Source organism: Schistocerca americana, chromosome 6 (assembly GCF_021461395.2).
Source record: "Schistocerca americana isolate TAMUIC-IGC-003095 chromosome 6, iqSchAmer2.1, whole genome shotgun sequence".
In the NCBI taxonomy this organism is placed as follows: domain Eukaryota; kingdom Metazoa; phylum Arthropoda; class Insecta; order Orthoptera; family Acrididae; genus Schistocerca; species Schistocerca americana.
This window is the reverse complement of record NC_060124.1, coordinates 536360297-536379804: the sequence shown is the minus strand read 5'-3', so window position 1 is coordinate 536379804 and position 19508 is coordinate 536360297. Positions and strand designations below refer to the sequence as shown.

Below are 19508 nucleotides of genomic sequence, written 5' to 3'. Positions count from 1 at the left end.
ACGCGAACAGGTTCCTTGGAAGCGGCGGCCTCTGCTAGCGTTCGTACCGCCGCCTGGTGTCCGTCCGTTACTGCGGCACAGCGAGTCCGCGATGCTGAAGCGTGCAGGGGCCGTGTAGGCTGCCCGCGCATCCGCAGAGTCCGGAGGGTTGCCCATCGGTCTTGCAAAGCTCGCCGATAGCAATACGCACAGTATATGAAAGGTGTGCTGAACATGACCGCCACAGTCGCCTTTCACAGCCCAGTAAGTCTGCTGTAGCAGAGCGTCGTATTACCACACTCGACGGATTATTCTACCACAAAAATCTTGGTCCCGAAGAGATCCTTTTGGGATACAATAAGAATCTGTGCAAATACGTCTAGCACAAGATCTTACAAATCGTGATGGCGGCTTTCAGCTGGTGATCTCTCTCTGATTTCTTCTGAGAGAAAACATTTTATGCATAATGACACGTGTGGCGACATCTGACGTTTGTTCTTAGCGCCGAAAGTGGGCGTTCCGACGGAGGTGGACATGTAGTTTCATTTTTAAGCATGCGACTGCGCGCCACAGATGGAACAGTATTTGCAGAGGGCGCGAATTTCGATAGAGGATGCTCTAGTGACGGCCGCCAACGCGCATGCGTTTCCGCGCCAGTTTTTACTATAAAGCCGACACTGTGAACTAGCAGTCTCCAACATCTATATCTAGATCATGGATGATTTCCTCCACGATAGAACCTTCCTGGTTGTTCAGCAAGAAAAACGCTCGAGCTTACGTCACACGTCGATGGATACCCCTCAAGCCTCTGTGTTGTCTCCCATCATCCTTAACATATATGTTAATTATGTGCCAGTCATCGCACACTGCCACCTGGGGCAATACCCGCTCTAAAAGACCGGGCGCTACACGGACCAGCTCATTGCTCGTCTCCAGAGGCAGGTGGACACAACTCTGAACGTGCTGTTCAAACAAGATTTCCTTCACCAAACGGCACCCAATCCTCCGCCACACCATCACTATTGCAGGCGTCCAGGTCCTGTGGTCCACAGATATCTAATATCTAGGTGTCCGGATGAATAAAAAACTACTCTTCCATCGACATGCAGAATATGCCACCCAAAACGAACCTGATAAAAGCGTTGTACCCGCTCTTCAACAGCAGGATCTGACCTTAGGCACCAAACTCCGACTGTACCGGACGGTTGTCCACCCTTCCTTCACCTACGGCTCCTCCACGTGTTCCATGGTTAGTGCTCCCTGGATGCAGGTCCTCCAACGCCTGCAGAATAAGGCGCTTCGGTGGTGCCTGCATGCCCCTCCAGCCACGAAGGTTGTTACCGTCTGGGAGGAGACAAACTTAGTAACTCTCAGGACGTCCATTCGAGAGACAGCAAGGAATCTCTGTGACAAAGTGAATGCCCTCCATGACACGGTCACTGGTTTACACCATATTGGCACCACGACTCCCTGGCACTGGTACCGCAACCCTGTTCATCTCACCATCCTCGAGGAATCAGATTCGGTCCGTGGCTAGCGACAGCCCTGTCATGGCCACTAATAACGTGTCGGTCTTGATACGGCCACTCAGTATGTTACATCCATCGTACGACCACCAGTATCACTTCCTATGTAGTTGTGTTCCCTCTTGCCAGCAACCTTGAACTTTCAACGTTGGAGGGTGGTATGGGCGTCAAGTCGCACCGCCATACTTCAGGCGTCCACTCCAAAGATGGCATTGCAATTATGTCATGTCATTGTAAGATAGAAAATTTTACGCTTGCATTAAGACAGCAAGAGCGCCATCCACCAGTGACGCTGTATCACAACCTACCACACACACACACACACACCGGCTGCAATCACAAAACCTCATATAATAAAGATCATCTACGTTACAGCGTACTACGGATCGTGTTTTCTCTTATTTATTTTATTACCATATTTCAGGTGACTAGTTTACAGTACCTCTTTCGCATCCCTGTTTGCAAAGTAGGCAGAATCGCTAAAGGCGTACTCGGCTCCGACAATTTACGATGCTCTGAAAGCAGTGTAATTACAGGTAGGAATGTAAACATCTATGCATGTAATCTGATTACGAAAGAAATGTCGCTCCATATTTATAATCAAATTCGAAAGTTGGTAACTTTTGTGATTATATTTCTAAATATACTGCTTAGAGATTATTTTATGACTAGTAAATGAGAAATGAGTTGGCGGTACAGACACATTACAACCGGTTGTAAGTTAGCTTTATCGAGTAAACGTGTTCGTTACTGATTCATATACGCTTAAAATACAAAAAAGTATCCGAATAAACATACATAAATTTCTGACTGATTGCCGAAAAAGCTGAAACATTGTACTGAAAGTATGTAAATAATTAAATTTTACTTAGCGCTCTTTCTTATGAAGAAAAAAATGGTTCAAATGGCGCTGAGCACTATGGGACTTAACTTCTAAGGTCATCAGTCGTACGGTCGCGCGGTTCCAGACTGTAGCGCCTAGAACCCCTCGGCCACCCCGGCCGGCTCTTATGAAGATTGGTGGTTTTTTTTCGCGTATTGCCCAGGCGCGTTAGAAGGAAAGTATGTTGTCATAGAAGTTCCACAAATTAGTGGGAGCCTTTTCTATATTTATAAAGCGATGCATAGCACTGTTCTCTTGGAACTGTCAGATGAAAAGTATAAACTAATTTATGCTGAAGTTCGATGCGATTGGTGAATATCTCTTGGAGGTGTATTTCCTAACGGTACATTGCATAGAACAGGGAACCATTCCCCTATTTAATTCTTCACAGCTTCCTGCAAGGACAATTCTGGTTACTTACATCGCCGTTGGGTATCATGCTTTGGCAATAAATCCTTCATTCTTGAAACGGTCTCCTTTTAGAGGCGAAAATAACAGGGACGTCTTTGTAATTGCCGCCTCTACAGAGCTCGTAGAACTGTGGGAAACGGCTTTGGCATCTCAGCGAAAAGGTTTAGGGTATACAGGAAGCCAATACACGTCAACTCAGACAGAGTAGCAGACATACCGTTGGCTATATCTGCACTCCATAATCTTTTGCTGCTCCAAAACGAGTCCTCCAATACGTGTAATGGAGAGTGTGACTCCGAGGAGTCCACATACCGAGATCTCGTGCCTGCCCTCTGGCGTGATGAAGGTAATACACAAAATTCATTTTTTTTTACGTTGGAACGAGGGAAGGGAAATAACGCTGCAGTGTCACAAAAAGATGTGAGTGACCTGCTTAGAGATTATTTTATGACTAGTAAATGAGAAATGAGTTGGCGGTACAGACACATTACAACCTGAGGAAAGGGCTGCAAGAATTGTGGAAACAATGGCTCTCAAGAGAGTGAAATACAGCCATTTACCTTTGTGTTTTCGTCTTCTCTGTATCTCCCGCTTTCTCATATTCCTCAGCTCCTCAGCCACCTCAGAAAGAGAGCAAAACTAGTGTAAACTGCCTTACGACCAATGCCCTGCCTACTTTCAATGTAATTTAAATGAAGTTAAAATTACATGTATGAAGTATTTTTCAGATTGTGCAATTGTCTTCAAGCTTACCCTGTAGAACATGAAAATTCATCCCCAGCTCCCTCCTGAGCTCCATTTTTTACCCTCTGCACATTCATCCGCAGTTTTAACATGCGTTAATAGTAGAACCAAAACTGATGCAAAACACTTATGGAGATATCTGCGCACTGCCTAGCGCAACAAATAATTTTTTATGTGATTCTTATGGTAATCTGCAGCGCCCTTTTTTTCATGCTTAAAAGTACTGCCGATAAAATTCATAGTCTTCTCAAGAGCAGTATGCACTGACGGGAAAAAATCGCAGAATCAAAAAATAATTGATGTAGAGTAATGAAATGTAGGGAATATATTTGTCTGTGTAACATATATGAGTGATTAACATTGCAAGATCACAGGTTAACGTAAGTACGATATAAGCCATTTCAAATGTGAAATGCTGGTACATTAATAACCGGCATATCCGACAAAATGTTGAATGTAAGTATGCAAACATGCAAGCATTGCGTGCTACAGGTGCCGGAACTCGGTTTGTGGGATGGAGTTCTATTCTTGTTGCATTTGGTCGGTCAATACTGGGACGGTTAATGCTGGTTATGGATGTCCCATGCTGCACCGTCTGTGGTTGTGTACACAGCAATTCTGAGTTAAGGGACTACCTGGCAAACACTACCTCATTTGATAGATGCTTTGACGTCATCATTGGAGTGGTTGTCCGTTGAACAGAATGTCACCTTCTATGCAGAACACGATCGTACGGACAACTGTTGACAGTTTGTACGATTACATCGTGAATTAGACACAGGACGGGGAAACAGCAGTTAGTTGCTTTAATTTTGGGCACCTATGTAGGTTCGGAACAATAAATCATATGTCGTTCGCGACCATGGTGGAGACAAAACAAATAATTTTTCTGATGGACAAATAAGAAATGTGAGAAATTGCTTTAAATTGGTAGCAATTATTTACTTTCGTGTAACAAAATTGTATTAAAAAATATTACATAAATATGTATTTGTAATTAAGTTTCTACTAACATTAAATTTTCATACCTTATTTCTTAAATTATGAATTTTCCTCGTGAACTTCTCCTGAACACGAAAACTTCAGCCCTATTTCTTCCAAAAGCTTGTGTTTCTTTGCCTTATTTCTATGTTAGGAACATTTTATATGTTCCATAAGCAGTATTTTGCATCGTAAAGTTACACCGCATCTTACATCGCACAATTATCAGATAGTGACTCCCATAGTACTACCATGGCTCGTATTTGGTGCCCAGTGTAAGCCAGGGGCATCATGTCCTCTAGATAGCAGGTCGAAATTCAGCCACTCTCGGGCAGATGTGCATCAAATTGGGCCACGCAGTCTCACACTCCTCCCAACAAGCGTGTTCTTCTTGCCTCTCGAGAGCAATTCGCCAGTTTGATCCTCAAGTGGACACGTGTCTTCTTAAAGTCTTTGGACACGATGCAGTAGCGTGTACGTATAGAACTGGGTGCGTTCTGCAGGTGCTGGACTGGCGCGATGCAGCGCCGGCTGGCGTGGACGCTGGTGTGCGCGTGTGGCGCGCTCTGGGCAGCTTCCCGGGCCCTCCTACAGGTGGCTCTGCTGGCGCCGGCGCACTGGTGCCGCGAGGCGCACGTCGACGCGCTCGCCCAGCAGTTGCCGCTGGCGCCAGAGGAGGTGCGCCAGTTCGCCATACCTGCCTTGTCTTCAGGTAAGCTCCCTGGTTACAGGTACTGATATGTCACCGCCTTTTCTTTTTCCTGCACTTCAAAGATTATTTATGCACTTCATCTAGCTAGATTAGGGCATTCAGATCCTTTCCATACATATAACCAGATGTCCTTAATACAGCCCATTTTACGTGATCGACTTTCTTGTCTCAATTGACTACTCGACTCAAGTAAGTCCACTGCAGGCCCCTGACGTTTTATTCCTATACTGAGTCTCATCTGTCTAGAGGGGTCATTTTAGTTCACACATCAGAGCTAAATCTGCATTTACATGTGTCATATTATTAATTAATTGTTCGACAAAAGCTGCTTTGTGGTGGTATCTTTCTTCACTGGACTAGTTTCAGCCCTATGTTGTGAAAGCTGTCTGATGTGTAGTTTGGCACCTGAATGCTGAAAGTGTGGTTATGAGGGACTATCCTTCTTATGAAGAAATCGAAATATAGTAATAAACTGTGGAAACATGATATTATAGTAGAATTTATTAATAACCTTGTCAAAGGTCATGCAGTAAATTCCCTATTCCTGATAACTTAAAGAATAGGAAAAGTATCATCTAAACATGTACATTTATTTCCTCGAGGCATATATACGTACTTGCAAACACATCAAACAATATTTAGAACGCAGAAAGTAGCTCCTTTTACTTTACTTTTACTTTGCATCTTGCTTTCTTGCTAAGTGCAAAACAACATACAAAATTATTTTTTTTGTCAAATAATTCAGACTTTTTCATTGCAAAATTTAAATGCAAATTTTTTACGAAAACCAAGCAAACAACACAGTAAAGATTAAGAAGACACAAAAGCACATGATCCATTTCTGTAATAGTAGTGAGCTTGGCCAGAATGGGTTAACTTCCAATGTTAGAATATACCACAACAATCCCTCTTTTCTGCATATGCACAGTCTGTATCATACTTGGAAATCCCGAACACATTCATCACGTTCTATTGATCATTTAAGTCACAGACAAACTCGCTACATGGTTGGCTGCTGATTTATATGCAAGTGCGAAAAGTGTACGCAGTTCTAGTGGTCAATTTTGACCATGAAGTCACTTGTGTAAAACCTGCTTATGTTGGTATATGTGTGGTAGGGAAGCTGGAAAGGAAATAAAAAAGCTAAATGTAGATATAGTGGGAGTCAGTATAATGAAATGAAAATAGGGATATTTGGTTTGACAAATATAGAATAATATCAACAGCAGTAGAAAATGGTATAAAGGGAGAAGGATTTATTATGAATAGTAAGGTAGGAAATTACTGTAAACAGTTACCTAAGGAAGAATTACAGTAACTCTTGGATGGATTGAACAGAACATTGTGTACTGTGTATTGAACCGGGGACCTAGAAATGACATTGAGACTTCGTCCCACCATAGCCCTCAGTGGTTCACAACCCCACAACAGGCCACAGCAGTCCACCTATCCCACTGCCATCCCACACTAAACCCAGGGCATTGTGCGGTTTGGTCCCCAGTGGAACCCCCACCCCCCAGGAATGTCTCATACCAAATGAATATAACCCCAAACGTTAGCGTGATAGAGTAATTATGGTGTAGGCATACGTGGAGACAGTGTTTGCGTAGCAATCACCGACGTAGTGTAACTGAGGCAGAATAAGGGGAACCAGCCCGCATTCGCTGAGGCAGATGGACAACCGCCTGAAAAACCATTCACAGGCTGGCTGGCACACTGGACCTCACACTAATCCACTGGGCGGATTTATGCTGGGGACTGGCATGCCTTCCTGCTCGGGAAGAAGCACAACACACGGCTAGCTGGTTGGACCAGAACAGAACATGTTTTGACATTGATGAAAAGAAGCATAAATGAGATTAGTGATAAATTTAACATTAAAATTAGGGAGCACAAAGTAAATGAAATGAAGGAATTGTACTACCTTTGATGCAAAATAATACATGAAGGCAAAAGCATTCCTTCCCTTGTCATGGTATGGTGGGGGTTGGGGGGGGGGGTGGAGGGGGAACACAGCGCTAAATGACAAAGAGCAAAATTCTCCCCTTAATACGTGGTCTGTACCAGGACTGATGGAGACACCGTTTTGGCCACAAAGCGTTTAGTTTTTGTGGAAAACGTTGAGAACGTGTAGCGGGAAGCTGCAGCCATCTCCAATATCAAGAGCCAGTCACAGGCGCTGCACTCTTGTGAAAAGTTATGTGACATTCCCATGAATGCCACTCCAAATACGAGTCTCAGTATCATCCAGCATGTCATCTTTCACTGAGATCTTCTTCAGCAATCTGACAATGAACTGTGGGCCAGCTTAGAGCTGCAGGGTGTGCACTTCATCTGTCACACCCATAGGGGACCAAGGGAAAACAGTTCCTATGGGGCCTCCATTTTGCCTTTCGAGGGTGATACGTTGCCTGAGAAGGTCAAGGTGTGGTCTGCCAGTGTGAAGTGAAACACTATGTTCCTCCTCCCACGAACTACATCAGGTGTGTGAAGTTTGGACATATGTCTTCCTGTCGCACTGGTACCACTGTCTGCAAGGATTGTGGATGTCTACTGAACGTGAACATTCCTTGCACCCCTCCCCCCACAGCGAGCTCTCCCAGTTCACCAGATTGGTCTGTTTTTCAGTGTGAGAAAAAACTCCAGGCTATAAGACCCTGGACAATCTCACATAGCAAGAGACCAGAAAAAAATACCAGACAAATGACTCAATCTTATGCTGCAGCTGCAACGTCACCACCTTCTCTGTCGATGGTGCCTTCCTCTGTTGCGCCTCTTGCAGTGGGTCCTCAGAGACGCCTGCTGATACCTGCCGGGGACACTGGTCCCCATCCACCAGCCAGAGGCATCTCATCTTCCTTGTCTTCTCTAGCTAGAAAGAGGTCCTGCTGATCCACAGTCAGACACCAGCCAGTGACTGAAAGAACCACAGGCTCCTGGCGATCGGGCTGCTCGTTCTTCTTCTGTGCCTGAAACCAATACAGGGAAACCTTCTCAGTCCTTAACTTCTAAGAAGAAGAAGAACAAGAAGGCCATACAGAAATCCTCTAAGATTAAGGAAACTCCAGTAGGCCCCACACCATTGGAGTCTGCATTTACCCCTTCTATGCCCAAGGTGGCGATCTTGGTGGCCCCTGAGGCACCATATCTCCCAAGGCAAAGTGACACACAACGTATGTCAGTGGATCCCCTTTTAACAGACCTCTTCCTATGATGTCCACTGTATATAAGTTGTCCTACTCCTTTGTCCACATGGTGACTTCAGGTACTACAGGAGATTCAAATTTATAGTCCGAGGTCGTTAACAAGTACGAACAGTTTGGTACTTAACTCATATCGATGGCTGCGTTGTTGTCTTCGTGAAGTCTAGAGGTGATTCCACTGCGATGTTCCCGCGGTTTTCTTTGTGTTTGGATGAGACTAACTGGTTTGTAGGGCGATGTGGTATTTTGATTTTTAGAGAGCAAACGTTACATTAGTTTTGCAAATCACTATTTAATTCATTTATTCACATTTAACACTTGTACAATAATATGCAGTAAGACATTGTTTTACACCACATCTGTATTCGCACCTCCTCCAGCCCATGCTTTCTCTCCAAAGTCCTTTAACCACCTCTCCCAAAGATCGACCTCCTTTCCGCATGTCCAAAGATAACTGTCTCTTAGTCGTTAAACTCGCAGTCAAAGGCTATATTTACATAAAACATTACACGTAAAGAAATTACTGACATACACGAAAATTACTGACATACACGACCTTACGTTCTGTTACAATACCCCCCCCACACAAGTCCGTGCATGGCATGCATGGGATTGTGTGCCACTATGGAATAAAATATGTCTAATACACACATCATAATAAAATTTCCAGTTCCGAAAGTTAGTAATAAAATTGGTTCCCAAGTGATCTTAGTTATATATATATACACTTTCCATGATATACAATTTGAAAGTTACATTGGCTGTATTGAGCAATAAGTGTAATGAGCTTATAACTAACAATAAAATATGGCACCTTATATTTAATTGATCATGGTAGCTGAACAGCCGTGTTAAGATGGGTACATAATTATATAGTATATGCATAAACTCAAGTTTACTTCAATACTGACTTAATGCATCTTAGTTAACCTCATTCTTCTGATTGTCAGTGGTTTCTTTAGAATATATTAAGTGAATTGAGGAATGCAGGCATCTCTCACAATCTTTTAATATAAGTGCTTCAACAAAATACCTTATGGCATGGATTGTGCCCAAAACAACCATTAAATCTAAAGAAATCATTATTCTAAAATACACAGGTTCTTTTAACCACATACATAAAATAGACATAATTCAAAATATTGTAATACTTATACACAATGTTAAATGGTTGTCTCTTAGGGAAAATTCATGTATACGTGATGAATGGAATCACATGGTGAATCCAGTGCAAATTCAATTATGTGCGATCAGCACTGTATTTTCAGAGTCAGATTGGTTTACATATTTATGATTTAATGTTTCCTTTATAATGAGATAGCTGAGACGTTCCATATGATTGCGACTATAATTGCAGTATCCTCACATTGTACATCTATTTCAGCTTTATAGGTCAAATTATGACAAACTCTACACTTAAATTGTGTAAGATTGTTAGTATTTATACCTTAACTTTACATCATTATTAAGCAGCGTTTCATTTTTATTTACTCTCCTGTGCTCAAATAGCATATTGCCATGAATAGAAATTATTCCAAATTGTGTAACAGGGTATGGGATAAATTCCTAACAGCTCTTCATTCACTTTAACATTCAATTATCTAAACTATTACAAAATATTCTCCCACAACATAAACTTCAAAATTAGTGTCACATAACCTTCAATCCATCACACGTGTTTCAAAAGTAATACACCAACATCTGTTTCCATAATGCTCTAAACCTCAATACATTCTTAATTTGCATGATTAAATTTCATGACTACCCACTATATTTTTAACACACTATAACATACCTGGTCTTTCAAAGTACACTCTCATAATCTGACAAGTACCTCCAGTTTGCTTTATCCATTAAATAACGTTCCATCTGACATAGCTTACAAATGACAAGGTTTTGTCTTCTTACACACAATCACTATTCATATCTTATTACTTTAAAAGTGTCCACATCATGAACTTTGGTTTCGGTTAAGAGACATTACTATGACACTGTAGAATGGTTCGTAGCCAGACACACTGATCTCATACCAAATTTAATGAATGGGTATACTAGAGAACAAAGAGAAATTAGTACAGACATAATTCACATTAACACAAAATCTACTTCATACTTTTAGCTGACCTAGTCCCACACTTTGACATGAAGTTTTCCTTGAATGATAAAACAATAAAGTGATGTAGTTGGGCCAGTCAACTAGTTCTTTCCGAGCAGCATTTTACTTATTAAAGACTATTTTATGGGTCATGTTTGTAGAGTTTTAACTCTGTAACATTGCGCAGTCCAAATAACTTCTTGGATTTTGGGTAGATTAGCCTATAGGCATTAGGGTGTGGGTTTTCCTTGATTTCAAAGGGGCCTATATAGATGTCAAAAAATTTCTTTATTTCAGAACTCATCAATCTAGATTTTTCCTGTGTTTTTACTAAAACCAGATCTCCTGCCCTGAACTGTACTCCTTTACTTCTTGCATCATGTCTCCGCTTTCTTACCTCTCCTTGTCTTTTCATAGTGTTCCTAACAGCTGTCTCTCTTTCCTGGGGTGTCATAGTTTGACAAGGTGGGAAATCAACATTCTTGGAAATCAAATTTGCAGGTCGTCTATTAAACATTACTTCGTAAGGTGAGAAACCAGTGGATGAATGCTGTAGGCTGTTCATTATATCCTCAAAGTCAGTAACATTTTCAATCCAATTAACATGATTTTTACTACAGTATGTTCTGCAGAGCCTTCCAATTTCCCTCATGTACCTTTCTGCTGGGTTACTTGATGGGTGACAAACCGAAATCAAGATATGTTTTATTCCTGTATCTTCAATAAAATTTTTCCATAATTTAGATGTAAACTGTGACCCATTATCAGACATGATGGCCTGGGGAATACCAACATTTGTGAAATAATGATTCGTCAGCTTGATGATGATTTGTTTACTGGTTGCTCTCTTTAATGTATACAATTTTATAAATTTAGAGAAAACGTCAACTATAACGAAGATGTAACTATACCCTCCCCTTGACCTTGGTAGTGGTCCATATAGATCAATAGCTGTTAATTCAAGGTTTTTATTTGGTAAAATGTTTTGCATCAATCCTTTAGATGTTTGGTTGCTCACTTTTACTCTCTGACAACGATCACAGGTTTCAAGTTTTTTCTTCACTCTCCTACTGATATTATAGAAGTATACATTTTCCTGTATCTTCTGTATACATTTTGTTGCCCCGCAGTGTCCGAAGCTTTCGTGTATGTAACTGATTAACGTGTCAATACATTGCTCAGGCCAACATAGTTTCCAATTGTCTAAGTCAGGTCTAGGTCTCCTAAACAAAATCCCTTTTTGTACTTTATAATACTGATCTACCTTTTCTCCTCCCTTTTTCCCTATATAACTTTTAACCAACTTCCAATTTTCATCATGGTTTTGGTTTCTACGAATATCATTACAGATTTTCAGTATTTCAGCTTCATCTTTTACACCCTTTAAGTACATAAGTTTGAACTCTTTCTCCTCTTTTCCATAAGTATTTTCAACATCTGCACCTACTGGTAGTCTGGAAAGGGCATCTGCAATGACATTATGTTTACCCTGAATAAATTTGATCTCGTAGTCAAACTGTTGAAGGAATAAAACCCACCTTGTTATACGGTCATGATAGAGTCTGCACTCCTGAATGTACGATAGAGCTTTATGGTCAGAGAAAACAATTACCTTGTGGCCTAAAAGATAACTTTTAAACTTATTAAATGCCCAGTGGATGGCAAGTAGTTCCTTCTCTGTGACTGTATATGATTTTTCATACTTTTGTAAAACCCGGCTAGCAAAAGCAATAGAATGGTGTTCTAATTTTCCTTCTACTTCTATGTTTTGAAACAAGTGTGCCCCTAAACCTGTCTCACTACTATCTGTCATTATACAGAATGGTAACGACATAACAGGTCTATACAACATTTGACTTTGGGACAGTTGTTGTTTTATTTCCACGAACGCATCCTGACATTCTTGTGTCCAATCCCAAACAGTATTCTTTTTTAGTAAGTTACATAAGCAGTTTGCATTTAAAGCTTGGGTACTAAGAAATTTTCTATAGAATCCAGTGAGACCAAAAAAGGACTTGAGTTGTTTTTTGTTCTTGGGAGTAGGGAAGTTTACAATGGCCTCAAGTTTATCCTTATCAGGTAAGATTCCCTTTTCTGAAATATTATGCCCCAAAAATTTCAGTTCATTAACTCCAAAACAACATTTTTCCAATTTTACGGTCATTCTCCCTTCCCTCAATTTTGAACAGACTTGTCTCAGAAGGTTTAGATGATCTTCCCAGGTTTTTCCAGTTACAAGAATGTCATCTACATATACTATTAATTTTGAAGACAATTCATCACCTAATACAAAATCCAGTGCTCTGATAAATTCAGCCACCGATACATTCAATCCAAAAGGGACAACACAATATTGGTAACTTTTGCCACCATACAAAAAGGCAGTATACTTCCTAGAATCAAGTTCAAGTGGTATTTGGTGAAAACCAGATGTCAAGTCTAGGCTACTCATAAATTTTACATTATCAAATTTGTGCAGGAGTTCATCCATATTGTCAGGATGGTCATTTTCTCTAATCAAAAACTTATTAAGGTGCCTAGAGTCAAGTACAAGTCTAACCCCACCATTTCTCTTAGACACAACTACTAATGGGTTGTTGTAAGCACTTCTACTCCTTTCTATAATCCCCCAAGTTTCCATTTTTTGGATTTCCCTTTCTACATCTTTTTTCCTGGAGAATGGAATGCCATATGGTTTTAGGAAGAAAGGATGATGATCTCTGAGTTGAAGTCTGCACTGATAGTCTTTTACCTTCCCTGGTCTCTCACTGAATGTATCCTGAAATTCCCATAACACTTCTCTTAACTGATTTTTCTGACTTTCACTTAGATTTACAGCTTCCTTCAATTTTACTTCGACTAATTCTTCGAAATTTTGTTCATTTATAAGATCAAAGGATGTGTTATCACTTATGGCTTGACTATCTACCTCGCTTACAACAGCTTTGATATGGTTGCAAGAATTACTACAGTTAAGGATGTACATTTCTGTTTTCAGAATACTATTTTTCTCAGGTTCAGTAATTATAACAGTCTTATCTTCCCAAGAGAAGCTTACACCCACTTTTAAGACCCAATCCATGCCAAAAATGATATTTTCTTCTAACCTTGGGACCACAAGGCAACCCTGCTCAAACTCCACATTTTCAATTTGAAACGTTAACAATACTTGACTCTTAACTACCTTACTTTGCCTACCAGTGGCACCTCTGATTTTTACCCCTACAACCGGCATTTCTACAAAGTTCTTACCATCTCTAATTTTATCTCTAAATTTTTCTGAAATTGCGCATATGGGGCTTCCTGTATCAATAAGACAGTGCCCTTCCCACTGATTTACTCTTATTTTAATGAATGGACAGCCTAATTCCTTTTCATCTGCCTTCCCCTCAGGGACTTCATATAATAAATCTTTTTCAATTTCTTTATAATTTCCATCTACTTCCTCCCTTTCAGTCTTCATCAGGTTTACCTGATTTTCAGATTCTAAGTTACTAGTGTCAAGTTTACACTTTGGCTGCACACAAAATATCTCCCTACTGTTTATGTACCTTTCACTCAGACTCTTTCTTTTACTCTCCCACCAGCGTGGGCATAAAACTCTACTAATTATACTTAGACGATACCAAAACACTTTGCTACTACAATTCTCATTATACTGGTTCCACAGGATTTCTAAAAATTGGCTTCCTTTACTTTCAATAATATCACGCAAATCTAATTCTTTCACAATATTTTCACTATTGTTATCACCACTTTGATTAACCATGAGCTCATCAGGAAAGGCATGTAGCAATTGATTTTCAGCTGTCACTTCATTATTCTTATCATATTCCTGTACTTCGTCACCACAACTATCATTAAGTTCCAAAACTTCATTATTTATTTCAATAAAAACATTGTACTCACTTACTGGTTTGCTTACCATACTTTTCACATCAAAAATACTAACATCATCACTACTATGGTATACTTTACTGCCAGTTTCATCTATTTCTCTCTGTTTTTCACTTTCTATGGTTGATTCTTTTTCCTGTTGCTTAGGTTTATCATCAGCTGATTCACTATTACCTTCTTGTGTGAACAACCCCCCCAATTCTGAACTAAAACATTTGTTACTCTCTTCATTATTAGCTTGCTCTCCCCTTTTTGCCCACCTGTAAAAATCATTTAACATCTCCTCATCCAGAATTGAGTCAGAACTTTGGTCTCTCCTATGTTTATTTTGTGGTGGTCTACTGTGCCACATAGCATCCCAAAATTTTTTATCAAAATTTATATAATTCACTTGGTATTCCTGGTTTTTAACCTGTTTGTTAATGGTACAGTTATTTACAGTATTGGGTTTTGTGTGAAAGTTTGTGGTCCTATTATGTTTAAATCGGTTCGCCCCAAAGCTGTGGACCTTCATTGAGGCGGTCCGGAGTTTTCCGGATGTCTACCTCTATTGTCACTCCTCCAATTTGTATTCATTCTGTTGTTACCTTCCCATCTGTTGTTCCTAGTTACACCATTGCTTTCCCAGTTACTCCCTCTCCAATTAGCATTGTACTCTCTTGTTCTATCATATTGGTGTTCATTCCGAAAATCTCTATCGTCCCTTCTAGGGTTCTCTCCACGGTAATCAGAATTCCACCTCCCACTGTAATGGTTTCCGTTACTAAACTGTTGCACATTTCTCTCCATTGCCCTGTCTAATTTGTCTATATATTTTAGAAACTGGTCTAAACAGTCGTCAGGTCCATGCACTAATTCCCACTGTATTCTTTCAGGTAACCTCCTTTTAAGGGCATCAATTTGCGTCATTTCGTCAAAGGGTTTATCTAGATGCACCAATTTCCTCAGTTGATCCCTGCAAAAGTCTTTCATTGAGTGGTTTCTGCCCCTGAAGATAGGCCCATTTAAAAATTCACTTTTTATTCTACCCTGTTCAGTCTCAGACCAAAACTTATTTAAGAAACTCTTCTTAAAATCATCAAACGTTTTCCACTCATCAAAATGTTGGTTTGCCCAAGACAAAGCTTCTCCCTCAAGAAATTTTTTAACAAATTTAATCTTTAGATTATCAGACATGCCAGTAACAAGGTTGTCAGAGCAGTGTTGCAAAAAATCTACAGGGTGTAAATTATCACAGGGAAAACTTTTTACAGGTGAATTACTCCACACACTTCCACCATTCATACATAAATTTCGAGACACAAAATTATCTTGCATTTCAGTGAATCTCTTGTCTATTACACTTAAATTACATGTTACAGACTCTTGTATCTTATTTAATTCAGCATCTAAGGAGTTAACTTTTGATTCTGTATCTAGACTTAATTTGTCTACCCTCTCCTCCACAGTTCTTTGAGCTGCAGTTAACCTTTCAATCTCTTTCCCTTGACTTGAGCTAACTGTGGCTAACTTATTTTCTAAGGTCACAAACTTATTCTCTATAGCTTCAATTTTGGAGTTCACGCCCTTCAAACTTTCTCCTAATTATTATTATTATTATTATTATTAAGCATTACAATCCATGAAGGCTTTTTGCTGCAGAATGGACAATGTTGAACCACTTTGCTCTGTCTTTACAAGTAATTTGCCACTGTCTGTCATGTCCTAGTTTTCTGAGATCGTCTTGAATATTGTCCAAGTATCTCATGCGTGGGCGTCCAAGAGGTCGTCTTCCGGTGGGAATCTCTTCAGTCACTTTCTTGATGGTCCTGTTTGGTGGTGCTCTGATGACATGCCCTATCCATTTCAGTCTTTTGGCTTTAATTTTGGCCACTATATCGGAGTCTTTATACAATTTGTAAATTTCATTGTTATTTAGCAATCTCCATTCATCACTGATCCTATCTCTTATGGGTCCAAATATTTTTCTCAAAATTTTTCGTTCAAATACTCTTAATCTGTTTTCCTCTTTTTTTGTGAGAGTCCAGGTTTCAGATCCATAGGTGAGTACTGGTATAATCAATGATTTGTATACTTGTAGTTTGGTGTTCCTAGAAATTAACTTGCTTTTGAAAACTGTCAAGAGACTATAGTAGCATTTGTTAGCCTTCTGAATTCGTGATTCTATTTCAATTTTTATGGAGTTGTCAGAGGTTACTATTGTACCAAGGTAATTAAATTCATTTGTCTTTGTGAAAGCTGTGTTATTAATTTGCAGTACATTATTATTTGATGGATAGCGGGATAAGATAAAGTACATTGTTTTGTCTGTATTCAGCTGGAGGCCTGTGCCATTTGTGGCTTTAATTAATTGTGCTGTAAGAAGCTTCAAATCATTCTCACTGTCAGATAATAATGCAATGTCATCAGCGTATGCTACAATGTTAATTTTGCTTTCCAGTTGTGCTCCAATTTGTAGTAGCTTTACTTTTTGGATTATTCTATTGATTACTATGTTAAAAAGAACTGGTGAGAGTGAATCCCCTTGTTTGACTCCAGTTTTAACCTCAAAGTCTTCAGAAAGTTTGCTAGCTACTTTTATTTTGTATTTTGAGTTTAAAGTGCAAGATTTTATTAAATTTATCAATTTGTTAGGGATGCCAATCTGCCTCATGCACTTCCATAAATATTCCCTGTTGATACTGTCAAAAGCTTTTTTAAAATCAATGAAAAGCATATGTACATTTTGATTGAATTCATATTTCTTTTCACCCAACATCCTTAGGACATATATATTGTCAATAGTCGATCTGTTAGGTCTAAATCCACATTGGGCATCATCTAGGGAGTCTTCAACGTAAGGGCTTATCCTTGCTAACAGTATATTTGTCAGAATTTTATATGTTGTGTTTAGTAACGCAATTCCTCTGTAGTTTGAACAATTTGTTGGGTCCCCCTTCTTGTATATAGGGCACACAACTACTTCTTTCCAATCATGTGGGACCTGTTCCTGCTTCCAGATGTTGGTGATGATTTTGTGTAAGCAGTTTACAAAAGGAAATTTACTGAGCTTCCATATATCTGTGTCTATACCATCACTTCCAGGAGCTTTATGTCTCTTCAGCTTCTTGATGCTTTCTTTAATTTCTGCTAAGCTGGGCTCTTCGTCCGATGGGTCAGCAGTAAGATATTCATTGTCATCTTCCTGAGAGACGCTTATAGTTGGAGCATTTAGTAACTCATTAAAATATTCCTTCCATCTGTTAGCAATGTCACTTCTTTCTGTTAGCAAGGAGCCATCTGGGTCTGTTATGAACTGTCCATAATTTTTTATATTCCCACTTTTAAACATATTTATGCTCTTGAAAAATCCTCTGGAGTCTGTGGTACGGTCATTCTCAGCTCTTTTTAATTTGTAATTCATAAAATCCCTTTTCTTTTTCCTAATGAGTTTCCTGGCAAGTTTCTGTTTCTCTTCAAAAATAAGTTTGTTTTGTGTTATTGGTTTTTGTAGGAATTTTTCCCTTGCTAATTTTCTATCTTCGATAGCGTTCGAGCACTCGGCATCAAACCAGGGGTTCTTAGTTGTAGTAAAATGTCCCAAAACTGAGGTAGTTGCTCGTGTGATATTTTCTTTCAGAGCGTTCCAGGCTTGATTAGTATCATCATTGTTAATTTTACTTTCCACTTCAGGTTTGTGTGTTTCTAATTCTCTAATGTACTGGTTGAGAATGTTTGGGTTTTTCAGTTTCATTGTATTAAACCTAGGAACACCATTTAATTTAGACCATTTATGTCTTGAGAGTGAGATCTTGAACTTGGCTTTTACAAGAAAGTGATCCGAATCACAGTCTGCTCCCCTTTGACTTCTGATATCATGTATGCATTTATGATGTTGTTTTTCGATTAATACATGATCAATTTGATTTTTTGTGATGCCATCTCTTGAAGCCCATGTTTGTTTATGTATATCTTTATGTGCAAAATATGTACTTTTGATCAACATGTTTTTGGAAGTGGCAAAGCTAATAAGTTTTGTTCCGTTTTCATTACTCTGCTGATGTAGACTATGAGGTCCAATTGTAGGTTTATAATGATTTTCATGTCCTAACTTGGCATTGAAATCTCCTAGAATTATTTTAATTGAATTTTTCGAGAATGTATCATATACCTGTTCCAATTTGTTGTAAAATTCTTCTTTAATATTGTCCTCTTTATCCTCTGTTGGAGCATGGCAATTTATAACATTTAAAGTCTTATATTTGCATTGAATCGTAATGTGAGATATCCTTTCATTCACTGCCTCAAATTTCCTAATAAAAGGTAACAATTTGTTGTTTATTATAAATCCTGTCCCTAGTGCATGTATTTGTGTATCATTTCCCCCATACATTATTGTATACTTATTTTTGTTTATACTTCCATTACCCGTCCATCTGGTTTCTTGTACTGCAACTAAATCCATTTTATACCTTTCAAGTTCCTGTATGACATTTATCAGTGATCCTGATCTATAGAGACTTAATACATTCCATGTTCCCATATTCATAACCTTTAAATTTTGCAAGTTCGTCATCAAGTTTGGTGGCCCAGCATTCTTGTCATTCTGATTCGTAGCAATCCATTTTCTCCTACAGGATCCTGTGATAGGGTCGCTGGCCCTAAGCACAACCCCCAACCTGGAGGACCAGGGTCTTGATTTCGGGGATGCCTACCCCTAGAGCAGTTGCTTTCACTTCAGCTAACGAACTTGCTCTGCCCGGCCTGTTGGTCCGCGGGAGGTATTTGATTTCCCTCCTACCACCCATATCTGGGAGGCGTTCCCCGATCCGCCACCTGGGGACGCGCCCTCTAGGAGTTACAGGCTCTCCCGAGGGAACTTTCTCCTAATTGAAGTTTTAAATTTGAGATCTCTTCTTTCAGTACATCACCGTTGCTTTTCATTTTTGCTTCCAGCGCTTCACTAGATGCATTTATTTTCGATTCTAGGAATTCACTATTTGAGTTCATTGCCCTTGTTAATTCGGTCTGCATTCGTCCCATTCTGGCAAAGAGTAAACTTACCCAGTCCTGTTGATCCGGTTTTCTTTCGGTTTGT

At 39.6% G+C, this 19508-nt stretch overlaps 1 protein-coding gene across 1 annotated transcript in view; it reads left to right on the top strand.

The window, feature by feature from the left end:
* The window catches only part of LOC124619473 (solute carrier family 22 member 1-like), a 264507-nt gene that overhangs the window by 115254 nt on the left and 129745 nt on the right, over positions 1–19508 (top strand). Inside the window, exon 2 of the mRNA XM_047145879.1 lies at positions 5028–5236. Coding sequence (XP_047001835.1) covers positions 5044–5236 — 193 coding nt within the window. The 5' untranslated portion in view covers positions 5028–5043. The remainder of the gene's footprint in view (positions 1–5027; positions 5237–19508) is intronic.